Below are 15,201 nucleotides of genomic sequence, written 5' to 3' on the forward strand. Positions count from 1 at the left end.
TTAGGAATAGAGCTTGTTTATTTTGAGCTAGGACAGCCAATGTTGTTTGTTGTAACTTGGCCTCATTTTAATATTAATACTTTTAATGGAAGGCCTTTGCAAGTTTTGAATGGCCTATAGACAGTTCTTTGTATGCATGAGTAACTTGGCATTTTACATTAAAAACTTGTTTTTGTTGAGATTATATACCAAATGAAAGAGCAAGCTACTGCATCAGGGTTCATCTCCATGTAGCCTAATACCATAATATGTTGTAATGCCAAGTATTTACATATCAATCCTGGCTTACTTGATGCCTTACAATTAAGTTGTCAGGCCACTAGAAATTTAGATATTGAAGATTTAAGTCCAGTTTTCAATTGTACATGCAAATATGTGAGGGTTTCATAAAGTGATAATTATTAAAATCTTTATCATTCATAGCTGGGAGATGGTGGTGAATGAATAAGTTTAGTTAAGAAATGGGCAAACACAAGCAATATCAGTGACCACGTACACTGATAATATCGCAAATCTCAGAATCAGCATGGCAGCCCAGCTCTGGTTATCACACGGAATATTTTTTTGAAAAAATATCAAACGTGGGAACATGAAAGCTAGCTTCGTCTAACAAACCAATGCATTTTCAAATCTCTATATCAAACATCAAAGTGCTTTAATGAGTTCATGTACTAAAGTAAATAAATTGTGTAAATTATTTCATTATGTAACACACTGCATCAGATCTGTATTTAGCTGAAAAACTACAGCAGACAAACTACAGGAGACAATTAAAACAAAGGATTGCCCTTTGTATTGGCATATGCCCTTCAGTCTCAAATGTCTTGTGAAATAAAGTGTATAATGGTGATAACAAAGTCAACAGAAATATAGCATTGGGATCTGCTAATACTGATAAAGGATATTGAAGAGGAAATGTAAAATTAAATGGTCTCAAAGCTTTATAAGGGCTCATGATAAGGGGTAATAACCGAAACTGAAATTCTAAAAAAGGAACATAAAGTTGATGTTGGTTAAGATCACAGACAAGGAATAGCAATGCTAAATACATATAAGTACAGTTATTGCAGAGCATTAAAGCAGTTTTTTTTTCCTTCTTTTTTTAACCCCTTAAGTACAATAAGGCCAACTATTACCAGATCAATATGAAACAAAGTCTCACCTCTTGGTTATAAAATGCGTACCAGCTTTTATGAGTCAACTGGATCTTCAAAGCATAGCCCACAGTGGCAAACCTCTGATGGCTGTATCAGTGGTTTATGATATCTACTTAGGTCTGACAGTGTATAATTAACTTTACTTATAACTTGGGCAGGCTCAGAGAGTTGCGTCATGGGTACTGAGAAGAGTGAGGCGAGAAGGACATGTGACATAACTGCACCGGAACTGTGTGAAGCAGTCATAGACAGGCACTTCTGGCACCCTAGGCACCACCCCCTCATCAGTACAGGGACTCTTACTGGGCACAGGGGGGCTTTCCTGGTCAGATTTGGCAGTGACCCAGACAGTCGGGCCTCACGCAAACACCCAAGGTCTGGATGGCCCAGATTTGTTCTGGAATTTTCAGAGGACTGGTGAGTTCAAAGGTGTTTGTGAGGTCACAGAAGCCTACTGTAGCTCCACATCAGTGCACAAGGACTGCAGCGGGGCTCTATTCCTCCTTGGGAGTGCGACCGTACTGGGAAGGGACAGCAGAACTCAAAGGATGGTGCAGAAGATGCTGCCGTTGTTATGGCAGCCGCTCTCCACCCTGGCTGTGATCCTGGTCGCGATGGCGATGCTACGTTGGGCGGGGGGGCCAGAGGGGGCACTGGTGGGCTGGCCTTCTGGTTGGGGGCGTGGAGGAGGGTTCTCCAAGGCCCAAGGGGGGTCTGTCTGCCTGTTACTGAAAGAGACGAGGGAAAGAGGAGGATAAAAGGAGAAAGATGGTTGCAGACTCTTCTACGGTCCCAAGTAGTTTAGTACAAAAAGATTTCGACACAGTGTCTTCTTCACGCTGAGGAGTGTGCGAATATCATTCCTCTTTTATGTAAAACCTTACACCCTAAAGAAGATATTGTGTCAAACTTGGGGGGTTTTTTTGTAATAAATTACTAGCTGGGAGCACAGTAGAGTGTGCAACTATCTTTCTCCTTTTATGATTGCTTTGTTAGTCAGTACCCAGCCATATTTTTGTGTGTACGTTCTCCCTGTGAGTTGAAATGTCATGGATACTAATAATTTAATGACTTTGTTAGTGGTCTCAGGGAAAGTCAGACAATACAAATACATTAACTACACTACAACGGTAAAGCATCCACTGCGATATGGCAGTAGTGTGTATGCTTGCCTTTTTCTGCCACGCGCTAGCAAGGTGTTGTTGAGCAGCACACAGGTGTTGTTGCCAGGATCTCGATGGAGCAGAGGTTTGGTGCAGTCGGCCCAACCTTGGAACACCAGGTTCTCCTGCACCACCCCTTTCACCTGCTCCAACACCACGATGCCACACCCGCGCGCGGACTGAACGCGGTTCCTCAACACCTGGGGGAAGGACGGAGAGCAACGGACTCAGGTTTCACCACTGCGCCCGAGAGGTGAAAAGTCCAGCTGTTCAGAAAGTAAAAGTCCTTCCACGTGTTTCTTCCACCCGTGAACTCAGCCAGCTGATTTCACTAAGTGGTTCCACCTGCTGGCTGAACAATTGTGCTAATTAGCCCTAGCGATTGGAACAAATTTCTGGGATGGACTTTTACTTTCTGAACCTGGATTTTACACCTTTGCCGTGCCCAAAAAAACGACCGAATAGAACTCGCGTCGCCCGCCCACCTTGATGTCGGCGGACTCCCTCAGCCGTAGCCCGCAGCCCCGGTTCCCCACCACGTCGTTCTCCACGATTTGCCCGTCGCCGCGGGAGCTGACGCCGGGGCCCCGGTTGTCGTAGATGCCGTTGCCGCGCAGCTCGGCGCGGCAGCCGGCCGCCACGGTGACGCCCGCGCGCCCGTTGCCGCAGATGCAGTTGGCGACGAGCCGGGAGAGCTGGGCGCTCTGGAGCAAGGCCACGCCCGCGCCTCCGTTGCCGCGCAACACGTTGCCCACGGCGTTCAGGGCTTCGCTGCTCTTCACGTACAGCCCCACTGCTGAGGGTGGGGGGAGATTGGCACAGGCAGAAACATAATGACACTACACTCCTAGCCCAACACCCTCTCCCAACACCTCACCTGCCAATATTTTCTTCCTTTCATTCCATTTGTCCATTTTATAAACTGCTTATTCCTAGTCAGGGTCGCGGGGGTAGCTAAAGCCTATCCCAGCATGCAGTGGGTGAGGGGCAGGAATACACCTTGGACAGGCTGTAAATCCATCACAGGGCCCACACACCATTCACTCACACACTCATACCTATGGGCAATTTAGAGCCTCCAGTTAGCCCACCGTATGTCTTTGGACTGTGGAAACCAGAGTACCAGGTGGAAAGAGAACATATAAACACACAGGGAGAACATACAAACTCCACACAGAAAGGGATTTGAACTTGGTACCTTCTTGCAGTAAGGCAACAGTGCTATTCACTGCACCACTGTCACCCCCTCCTTTTATTTTCCTAACATAATAATAATAATACAAATAATAATAATGCATATTTAATCCTGTCACCATACAGTGAAACTATTTGCCTCAGGGTAGCTCTGTCCTAAATCGTTTGTGCATTTCCTAATCTGAGGAATGGAAATATTCTAGTTTTCAGTCTGTCTGTCTGCAGATCTTCCAAATTCCTCTTTTCAAAATGGCCGCTCCCCAAGCTCTCACCTCCGTTGTTGCTGATGCTGTTGCCCTCCACGAGCGCCACGGTGACGGGTCGCCGCGACGAGAAGCGCTCGTCCTCGCTGTCCAGGTCGCTCTCCCAGGCCAGCAGCTCCCCTTCCTCGTTGAAGTTCTCGTTCGCCCCTCCTCCCGCCCCTCCCCCGGCCCCCTGCCCGGACGGGTACCCGTCGCCACGCCCGCCACCCTGGCTGTCCTTGCGGCAGAAGACGGCCACGCCGTAGATGCGGTTGTGCGAGATGCTGTTCCTGGAGAGCTGGGGGAGGCTGGATGACATCACCCACACGCCGCAGCCCCTGTTACCTGTGGCGACAGAGAGGGCGGCCTGTCACTCAACTCCTCTCCTCCCCTTCCCGTCCAGGATTTTACAGAGGCACACAAACAAATACAAAGTTCAAAAAAGAGACAGCGGCATTACAGTACAGCGTTTCCTTTAGTAAATTTGTTAGGTAAAGTGGTGGTGCGGAGCTGAGCAGTGGCTGGGTACTGCAATTACTTCACTTTCACTGCGCTGTTACCTTGAAAGCAATATTCAATGAATGTGCGATTTGATTGTTTAAAAAGGTTTATGGCATGAGATAACTTTACATGGCTGAAAAAATCGCTACGTTGGGAGGGCTGCAGTCAAATAAGTAGGGCCACCAGTTTTATCTCCCCTTGTTCAAAAACTTTATTGACAGTGGCCACAAGTTTTTTTCAACTTCAGGGAAATTAATTGACAAGCACTACTCACTAGTGCCATAATGTGAGCATTGCAAGTTAAATGCAGTGAATATGGCAACAAACTTTTCAAGATGTCTTTATATGCTTTTAATATATTACTTGATTTATGTCAGTTACAATTAGGTACACTGTCAACAAGGAAAACTTTCAGAACGATTGTGAGAGATTTCTCTTGAACAAATAATATATGTAAAACAGAATTCTCTGTTCCATCTGTTGGTTCGTCCGTGACCACAGATATGCTATCAGTTGTTTCAATCACTTCTTGAATTTTTATTTTATGCAAAGTAGCGGTCTGCTGTACATATTTCTGTTGAAGCTGTCGAGCTGACAGAATTTGTCATTACGAATGCATCTGTTAAATCTTGAATGACATTATCACCGCTCAAGTCTTTTCCAATGCTGACAGATGTAGTCTGACTCTGTGTTGAGCTTAGGCCTTAATTCATGTTTCTTCTTTTTCAAATGGTGGTCTATTGTTGGCTCCTTGGGATTTATTGATAAATTTCAAGTCGTGCAAAACAAATTCAGTTCATCGTTATGCAGTGTACCGGGTGGATACAGCTTCACTTGTTCGCTCAGACATGATTCTCGTATCATTTAAACGTCCATCCATGTTTGCTTTTGCTTTCCATTGATAAAAACAATTAGTTGATCCCATACATAAACAAATTGTTTTTATAAATGGCTCAATTAAAAACGAAATTGTACGATCAGTCACTTGACTGTGTGGTTGAAGTGCCTGTGGGGACCCCTAGAGGATAACCATTGAAATACAAGTTTAAATCCCTGAAGATCAGGTGGTGGAGATAAACTGTTGGCTCTACAAATAACTTGATGGATTTTTTCAGATTTCCCACCTATTCAGTTAAAGTGAAACCATTGTTTTTTTTTTTTTTAAGGTGGCCCACCTTAAATATAAAGCACCAAAGGACACACTGCAGTGATGAATATCCCCATTACACTAGACAGACAGACATTAAAGCACTCACAGATGCAGGAGCTTATTGTGAGCTCCTATGGGACAGACAGATGGACAGACAGGTGGTGCACTCACAGTAGCTGCCCTTGATGAACACATCTCTCCCTAGGCAGACAAGCAGACAGGTGGACAGACAAACAGACAGAAAGACAGGGCACATACATGAGCACAACCAAGCAGGCTGGTTGAAAGACAGACAGATAGACAGACAGAAAGACAAGTGGGCAGGCACAGTCAGGTGGCAGACTCACAGTAGATGTGGTTGCCCTCAATGACGCCCCGCCCCCTCTCTCCCACCACCACTCCGTCAGAGTAGCCGTGGCAAATGAAGTTGTTCTTCAGAATCGGGTCGCCGCCCCTCCTGATGTCAACACCTCCCCATTGGTTTTCCCGGATCACGTTTTCTGACAGAGGATCAAAAATGCAGTAAAGTACATGAATCCATGTAATATGGCCATTAACCCTTTTGTTCTGTTTAATTATTAGCACTGGTGAAACTGCTAGCCTGGGTCAAATATACCCAGGTTATCACTGGGAATTGAGAAGCCTGTATAAAACTGTGCTGTATAATGTTGAGTTGTCCATGCGGTCATGGTAATAATGTAAACCAAGCTCTTTGACCACACTTTGTACTAAATTTTCACTTTGAAAATGTATAAAGTAAAACAACGCTCAGGTCTGGTTTTGGAGAGCCAAAGCACGGAAAACTTGACTCAGTTTACAATCTGCATCCTTTCCCAGCTCTGAAGGTATTAGCAGTTAAAAGAGCTGTAAATTGGGATGAACTGCAGGCCTCCGGGGACAAGGTATTACAGCTCAGCATTACAATGGGAGTTTCTGAATAATTGCCAAGAGTGCTGAGACTATGAGGTGGACTGTTGAGGAAAATAGATACCTAAACAATGCGGTAAATGCCCTCAAACGCTTTTAAAGGCACAGCCAACCTGCAACAATCTGCATCAAGATAAGCTATAAAACCGTTTGGGAGCATTTTATATGGCGTGTGGGTTTTCATGTTTCCATCAATGAAATTAAACAACTTTGGAAAAGGAATGAGATTAATGGTGATGCAGCATTCATTATTCAGCATTCATTCAGTTTCATCATGTTTATTAGAGGAGAGGGTTGAGGCACAGGGACCGGTATCTAGTACTGCCATTAAAGAATAATGCGTACCGATGATCAGGCCCCTCCCATTCTCGTTCACGGCAATACCAGCTGCTTGGCCCTGGAAGATGTGATTCCCACTGAAAAGCACAAAAAAAGAAATATAAATATTAAAATAAATATTTTGGGCTGCTCGTGATATTATGCAACATGCCCAGGCCAAACCAAATTAAGTCTGTATCAGAATTTCATTTTAACTCATATTAAGGTTAGAACCCAATTCAATTTCGATATCAAACGTAACAGTCCATTTCTTTACGACACGACAGAAAAGTTTCCCTTTTCCAGGTTGACAGCCCTATAATTAGGCATTTGCACAGAAATACACGCACGCACTCATGCGCAGACACACACACACACCTCACCACCGGATTCCCATTGTACAAGATGTAGATGCCCGCTTCCTTGTTTCCATAGATCTGGTTGCTGCGGATGGAACCTTTCCCGTTTCCCAGGACGACGATTCCGGAACGCAAGCCACTGTGTATTCTGTTACACTGTGGGAACAGAGAGAGGCAGCACTGAGGTGGAGCGTTTTCAAAGATTTCTAAAGCAAATAAAAATAAAATTGAAGGCCAAAAGCACACTGTTCCTTACAAATACAGAACTGAACTGAAGTAATTTATTAAAGAAACAAAGCAGTTCAAAATGGACATTAGCCAATCCCGAGTGGAGCGTTACTTTGGCACTAATTATTCCGTTCTGTTATTACAGTGCTCTTGCTTGACTGATTTCCTATTCACTCTCACCGGCTGCTTGGAGGACTTTTGAGTTTGAGGTCAAGTTTGTCTTTGTTGTTTCTTGTGTGTAATTCAAATGAGTTAGGGCACTGAACTCTGAGACATTTTAAGTTCAGACTAATTTGCTCTGTGAAAACTCTGCGGCCAAAAGCAGACAGAGAAAACTTTTACTTTTTGCTGAGGTTAAATAAAAAAGAAAGGGCAGCTGAAAGGAACATGGAAGTGCAAATCGCCCAAAATTCAAAAAGTTATCCTAAGTGCGTTTCAAATTATTTAAGTAGTAAAAGAACAAATAAAGAAAGAGGCTAAGTGCATAAAAAATACTGAGCTTTGCTTTATAATAATGGTATAGGATCTTGCTGATACCCTAATCAGTTATGCTGTAGGGCGCTCTACCAAAAAAGAAGTTGCAAATATGCCTACAAGCATTTTCATAAAACTGTGTGTACATTTACACGTAATTGGAAACAAATGAACAAATTCCGCCAGATTTATCAAACACAAGTTGACACAGCTTTTTTTTTGTATCCATGCGCGTATGCTGACAAATGCCATCCATCATCTATAATATTATTACTCCTGGTCGTGCTGGAGCCTATCCCAGCCTGCACTGGGGGGGGGAGGCAGGAATACACCGTGGACAGGTCGCCAATCTATCACAGGGCGCACACACACCATTCATTCACACGCTCATACCTATGGACAATTTAGAGTCTCCAATTAGCCGACATGTACGTATTTGGACTTAAGCACAATAATACAATACATCCATGTGAGCCCTTTTCAGATAGGATTGGACACCCTTGCCCCAGAACTTCCCCACCTCACACTTGAAAATATACTAGCATCCGCTGTTCGACAGCGAAGCCTAGCCTCGGGGATACGCTACCAGGATGATTGGGTTGGCCCCCTTGCGGACATCCAGCCCGGCCTCTGCGTTGGAGTGGATGTTGTTCTCGGCAATGAGGCCCTGGGCGGAGAGGCGGAGAAACACGCCGGACCCCTTGCACCCAGACACCTCGTTCCGCAGCATGACAATCTGACAGGAAGGAAGACAGCGCGGCGATCAGGCAAGAGCAGACAAGAAAATAAAAGTCCCCAAAAAGCATAAATTACAGTAGGGTAAAAAAAAAATCCATTGTAAGATCCAAGACACATTCTTGTCTCTGTGGTACAGAAGCTCCCACCCACAGCGCAAACTGCCCAAAATTATTCAGGTATTATTTTATATAAGATGCTGGGTGGGTGGGTATACTGCAACATCAACTAACAAGATACATTCTGGTTCTTACTGTCCGGTTTTCATTTGATCGATGTGCAAATGATTTAATGAGTCATATTTTCATTCTATACGTGAGGTGAACACTTATCAGGCATTCAAAGGACTCATAGCTTTCTTTGAATAAAGAATCTTAGCAAATTCACCTTAAAATGTTCATTGAACAAGCAAACCATATTTAAACCAGGTTCATGAACCTGCAAACAAGTATGTACGAGTACAAAGCAAGCCAGTAGGCAAAACGAGGCAGATCAATATATTCTCAAAGCACTGATTCAAACACTTTCCCTAGGTGTATTTTTCCACAGTACCATACGTTTCAAGTTGGACTGTGAGGTTTTGTACAAGGTCATTTTTAAAAATAATATATCTACCTACCTATCTACCTGCCTATCTATCTATCTATCTATTGATCTATCTATCTATCTGTGTGTCTATGTATTTATTTATTGTCAGACAAGAAAATGGAATAATATGGATGTCAGTGAGCGATGTCTGTCCTTGTAGCCAGACGCTGCTCTCTGGCAGACAGTAACATGATTAAAGACATCTCAGACAGCTCAGACGGAAGAGGTGCCTGGATGTAGGTCATTATTATTGCCTTTTGATGTCAAGATCATTACAGCGCACTTTATCTCTGCCAAGCCCATTACAAGAAAGGCGCAAGAGTGTCCTTTCATCTGCTCCGCGCGACAGGCACTATCATCCCATTACGTCTCCATTATCACAGGGACGTACGGACGGAGGGGGCACCTTGGCGTTCTGGATGCAGCGCACGGCGTAGGTCAGGCCGCGGAAGACGTTGCCCTCCAGCCAGGCCTGGCCGTGGTTGCAGACCAGCACGCCCCCCTTCCCGTCCCGAAACAGGCAGCGTCGCAGCAGGCAGCCCTGGACCGAGCCGGCCAGCGCCTGGGCCTCCCGGTCCCTCTGGAGCTCCTGCTGGAGGGAGCACGGCTCGGGGGGCGCGGAGGAGGAGTCGCGGGACGGCCCCAGGAGGTGGGACAGGCCGTGGCGGCTGTAGGAGAGCTTGTACGCCTCCGGTCCGGAGGCTTCCCGGCCCTCCTCTTGGTCAACATCCTCCTCCTCCCCCTCTCCTTCGTCTTCCTCTTCGCTGGGCTCGCTCTCGCTGCAGCCGTCCTCGATCACGGTCCCCTCCCCGCAGTCCTCCGCCGCCCCCCCTCCGTCCCTGCACCAGCGCCCCCCCTTCCTCCACGGGTCCTCCGGAGTCGAGGCCACGCCCAGGGGCAGGGCGCCGGGGAGCCCGTCCGCCCTCTCGGGGCGGGCGGCGTCCGAGTCGGCCGCGGCGGGCCCCGCCCCCAAAGCAGCAGGCCCCGCCCCCGAGGCGGCGGCCGTGGCAAACGGAGCGGCGGACGACTTGGCCAAGGCGGCCAGGTGCCGGCAGGCCCAGTTGCGGTCGGAGACGGGCGGGCCCTCCACGGTGACGGAGGCCGTCTCGCTCCCGGAGAAGTCGCAGCTCTCCAGCAGGCTGAGGGCCACGCCCTGGAAGTGGGCCCCGCTGGCCTGGCCGAAGGAGCAGTACCGGGCCTGGCAGGTCCCAGGGCCCCGGACCTGAAGCTGGCCCCCTTCCAGGTTGCAGTTGTCCAATTGAACGTGACCCGATGATGTCTGAGAGGAGGCAGAGAGACATAAAATAAAAAAGTTTTAAGTCACTTTCTTCACTCAAGAGACTTAAAACTATGACATAAGCTTAGAGACTTGACAATTTTGGGCATATAAATCCATTCCGCAGAGCACCAGGGACAACAACAGATAAGCATTCATTACATTACATTACAGGCATTTAGCAGACGCTCTTATCCAGAGCGACTTACACAACTTTTACATAGCATTTTACATTGTATCCATTTATACAGCTGGATATATACTGAAGCAATTTCGGTTAAGTACCTTGCTCAAGGGTACAACGGCAGTGTCCTACCCGGGAATCGAACCTGCGACCTTTCGGTTACAAGCCCAGTTCCTTACCCACTGTGCTACACGCCGTCCATTCAACATTAAAAAACTTTACTCATCTATATGGGGGGGTATACAGAAAACCCAAGGTTAAAGCTTAAGTTAGCTCGCTAACCCTGTAATCATTCTCTGAACTCACATAAGATGACATGGCAGCATTCTCATTGAACACACTGACAGAAACACACACACACGTACACACACACACACACACACGACCCTCCCAGTACCAACTCTGACCTTGTACACCACAGGGGAGAACCAGGCCGGCATGAACACCAGGTTGCAGAGCCGGGCGGTGGGGCACTGCTGATCGATGCTAACCAGCAGCGCCACCTCGCCCAGCTTCCCCTTGCCCACGATCTCCACGGGCACCTTCAGCGCCACCTCCGTCTGCTCCTCGTACACGCCGGGGTGGAGGACCACCCGGTCGTAGGCCCCCGCCGCCGAGAGGGCCCCGCGCAGGGTCTCGTGCTCCAGCCCGGGCCCCACGCGCCACGTCCGCCGGTCCTTCTTGCGGCGGAACAGGTAGAGGCAGGCGGCCGAGTCCGGCTCGGGCCCGTTCCGGGTCCAGGTGCGGCTGGCCAGGGCCTGCTGCCGCAGGGCCTCCCTCCAGGACGGGGGCTCCAGGTGCGGGCGGTTGGGCCAGTTTGGGTGGCGGCACTCGGGGCAGCCCAGGCAGAGCTGGCGCCAGCGCGTCTTGTCCAGGCTGAGGATGAGCTCCCGCCACGCCCGGCACACCAGGCTGCAGCGGCCCAGGTCCGGCAGGGGCAGGTAGGCCAGAATCACCCGCCACAGCTCCACCGGCAGACCGGCCACCTCCATATCACGCCCGTCCTGCCCCAGACACTGAAAACGGGGATTTGGGTTTAGGAGTCAGATTTAGGAATGCAGTTGCAATATCTCACGAGAATGAGAATTACTGAGTTGACGAAACACACCATTTTGTGGTAAAATACAAGTACTGAGTCACAACACGCACACATACATGCACACACATACAAACGTACACACACACAATGTATATTGTTATGCAACTGTTGCACTGTGTTTCTGTGCCTGGTACCTTTGTCTGTGGAAATGTGTTGTAGTCAATCACGCTAATGAAAGTAGACTGTGCACTGACAAATTATTTTAGAATTATAATCACCAGCACCGCAATCAGTAAGATACTTTTATTTTATTTTTTATTGCACACAAGGGTGTGTGTGTGTAAACACACAATCATGAAAGACGTTTTAACAACAAATGCTTTGAGTTCCTCAGAAGGCAGTGCATTAAAATAAGCAAGAGATAAATAAATCATTAGGCTACTTCATTCAGTGGCACTTCAGGCTATATATATATTTGGTTCGATACAAAAATGTCACTGTATTTCCCTTTTGACGCAGGTCAACAATTATACTTACAGCGTGTACGGGAAGAGCAACATTCAACTATATTTGTAAATTCGGCAAAGAAATGATGGTCCACATCACATTTATTTACAAATTCACTTGATATTTGGTTCGTGGTTTTGCTACACATAAACAAACCTGGTCATGGGACTTATTCGATGCGCAGTATCTCTATGACACGTGCTGATGAGAGAAACTTTGTTCCAGAAACAATTCTGAAGTAATTGCTTGTGAATTTATAGTCAGCTACACCAAAAATACAAAAATGACATTGTAGGCCGGTCGTCATCAATACACTACTTCGGCTTCGATGCTTGCTGAGCCAAAGCATTTGCGCTTCGCATGCCTTCGTAACCTTGGAATTGATGGCACCGATGTCGTTCTCAAATATTTGCAGATGTGCCAAGTTTCCAACCAGCCTCGAAAGACTAAAAGACTAGTGAATATGAACAGAAAATATATCTTACCTTTTAATAGTGACAAATGCATTCTCATATTTTCCTGATTCCTTTCTATTCTCGGAACCCAAACACAATACTCCCCGAACATAAAAACGTCAGGATAAAGAAGTCAAGACCATGTCCTCTGCTCCAGCGCCATCCCCTTTCCTTTACCACAAAAGCGTGGAAATACGTGTTCGGTTGGGTTATGCAGGGTGGGGGATGCCCTATAGAAGGAGGCAGCCTGTGGTTTCGGTATCTTATTCTGTTCTGTAAAGCTAACTGGATATCAGCAGCCATCTAATTTGTTTTCCAAACGGGCAAACTCTTCACATCGCTGCTACGTATCTTCCCGTGGTGTTGTTGACAGTTATATTGTTGATTTTGGTGTCGGCAGATGTCGTCGTTGGTCCTTTGTTGTAGTCCAGCATAACGTTTCACAAAGAACCGCCGTCCTATTTTCATGCCGCTGTTTGACATATAAATGCACGGCGGCTGCAGCTTTGTATCCTAGTTTTAAAGAAGCCGACAATGAAGGTTTTCTTTTTTTTTTTCTTTTTTTTGTAAAGCATAAACCGCTGCGTCAACGTCAGATGAAACCTTTTTATAGTCTCTGGATGAAACCCAACAGGTTTTCTTTTCCACTTCGGTGTCTTTCCGGTTCAGGCTCCTGGCAACAGTATAGATGATTTTAGATAAAAAATACCCATTTACTAAAAAATACGCGGTACTGTATGTTGCTGCACGCATAAGTCGGTCCTACCAACACTAAGCATGGATGACTGTGTTTGAGTGTAGAATGACGGAGGGAGGAGTTTATGGATTGATTAGCCAATATATTTATGCAGTTTTATTCAACCTCTTCCCCACCCCCCAATACCCCCAAATACAGGCATTGCACAAAATAGCCTACATTTGGGACCTATAGGGTGCCAATGTAATTTAATATACTGGACCACAGTTAATCATGCTCATTAATATTATACATTATCAATAGGCTACGGGTAGGCCTACAAAGGTTTTTTTTTTTTTTTTTTTTTCAAACGTGGAAAATACTGGACTTAATAAATATATTAATAATAAAGTGGAATCAAGTTTAAAAAGACTTTTCTCAAAATTATGCATTAATGGGGGTGGCATCTGATGATAGTTTGGGAGACTCCATGTCCCAAAGATGGAATCAGGTTTTGTACATTTCCAACTGTTGCCTTGGAATAAATTCCTTTTTGTGACAGTCAACAACCGTTTATGTTGTTTCTTCTGAAAGTCCTTTGCATTGCTCCATGCTAACGGACGGCAGAATATGCACAATGGAACACAGCCATGAATAGGCTATCATTTTGCATCCCAGTGAAACATATTAATGCACATTGTCTTTGCTGGGATTTATTTTGAATAATCATTTAGGGCTGTGAATATGTGTGACATAAATCCTTTTGGCAAAGTATTTTGTCTCAATGCAACTGTTTTACTATAAAATAATACATTTTCCCATTGTATGTGCATACAATATAACTAATTGCCTTTACAAAGTAAAAAAGGAAAAAAGCTCAAGAAAATGTGTTCCTAAACTATTCCACAAATACTGAAAAAAGTATATATATTACCAATAGAAACTGTTCAAAAATAGAAATCAAATAAAACATAACACTGTCAAGATTAATAAACCACATCCATACAAAAGTACGTTCAATTGTTTGGTTTATTTGAAATAAATAAAAGCCAAAATGATGCACCATTTAATAAATGTCATCCATAACTATCCCTAACTGTAGGCTAGCTATACTTCAGCCTATGAATACTCTCGTGTGCATAGGTTTGTCTGCGGCATCGGTATGCTGCGCCGACGAGGACGCATATTTTTGCGTCATCGAAAATGGATGACATCCAGCTCTGTACAGAACGTCAAGAGGCACAAACTGCACGGACTGAGACCAGGCGAGATGACTGTAATTGGATACTACTCAAGCCACGGCCAGTCTAGTGGAGGATAAAAGCACGCGTGTGAATTATGGACCACTCATATATTTATTTGTGATATCATATGCAGAATTACATTGACTACTTCCATTTTACTGGTGGTAAAGACATCAGTGTAGGTATATTATTTTGCATATTTTCTACTAAAACGTCCCGTTATTTTGTAACACCAGACGTAAAAACAAGCGCGATATAAAAATAACTGCAACTTTGTAAATGTTGCTATTATTCTGTTCCAGGTTAAAACACTCTAACTTTAAACAAATTCATTTTACTGTATCACTCAAAAATAAACTCAACTAAAATAGAGGCAATGTTGCAAGCAAAGGCGTCATCCAAATAAAAAAAAAAGTATCCCATTGTTCACGTGGCTAGAATACAGGCTCATATTTTATCTGGTTTTGTCGCTTATTCTGTATATGCCACATGTGTTAAACTGACCCAGATTTCAGTGGTAAATCAATTTGATATGAGTTGACGTCTAAAAAGGCTATCTAAATTTACATACTACGTTGCGTCAGCAGATGGCGATACTTTCTCATCATTTGCCTATTTGCCTAAATTTCGTGTAGGGCGTTTAAACAATTTGTTGTTGCTGTCGTTATTGCTGTTGTTGATGTTTTAGCCTATAATTCTTCTCGTTTGTCTTCCTCCTCCTCGTAATAATAATAATAATAATAATAATAATAATAATAATACAATATTATTAAAACAAAGCCTT

At 45.1% G+C, this 15,201-nt stretch overlaps 1 protein-coding gene across 2 annotated transcripts; it reads right to left on the minus strand.

Moving 5' to 3' along the window:
- LOC118230986 (F-box only protein 10-like) lies at positions 1-13,328 on the minus strand. Of its 2 annotated transcripts, none has more exons than XM_035424347.1 (11): positions 12,528-13,328; positions 10,904-11,512; positions 9,443-10,315; positions 8,300-8,449; positions 7,031-7,167; positions 6,680-6,750; positions 5,755-5,907; positions 3,787-4,101; positions 2,806-3,113; positions 2,330-2,520; positions 1-1,885 (listed from the first exon to the last, which is right to left on the minus strand). In XM_035424347.1, exons 2-11 carry the CDS (start codon positions 11,486-11,488, stop codon positions 1,699-1,701), a joined length of 2,970 nt encoding a protein of 989 aa, XP_035280238.1. In that variant the 5' UTR covers positions 11,489-11,512; positions 12,528-13,328; the 3' UTR covers positions 1-1,698. The 2 variants fall into 2 exon arrangements, with proteins under 2 accessions (XP_035280238.1, XP_035280237.1); XM_035424346.1 differs by having other exon boundaries at positions 2,806-3,116; positions 12,528-13,326.
- Between the last annotated feature and the right edge of the window lie 1,873 nt (positions 13,329-15,201).

This window comes from Anguilla anguilla, chromosome 7 (genome assembly GCF_013347855.1).
Source record: "Anguilla anguilla isolate fAngAng1 chromosome 7, fAngAng1.pri, whole genome shotgun sequence".
NCBI classification, from domain to species: Eukaryota; Metazoa; Chordata; class Actinopteri; order Anguilliformes; family Anguillidae; genus Anguilla; species Anguilla anguilla.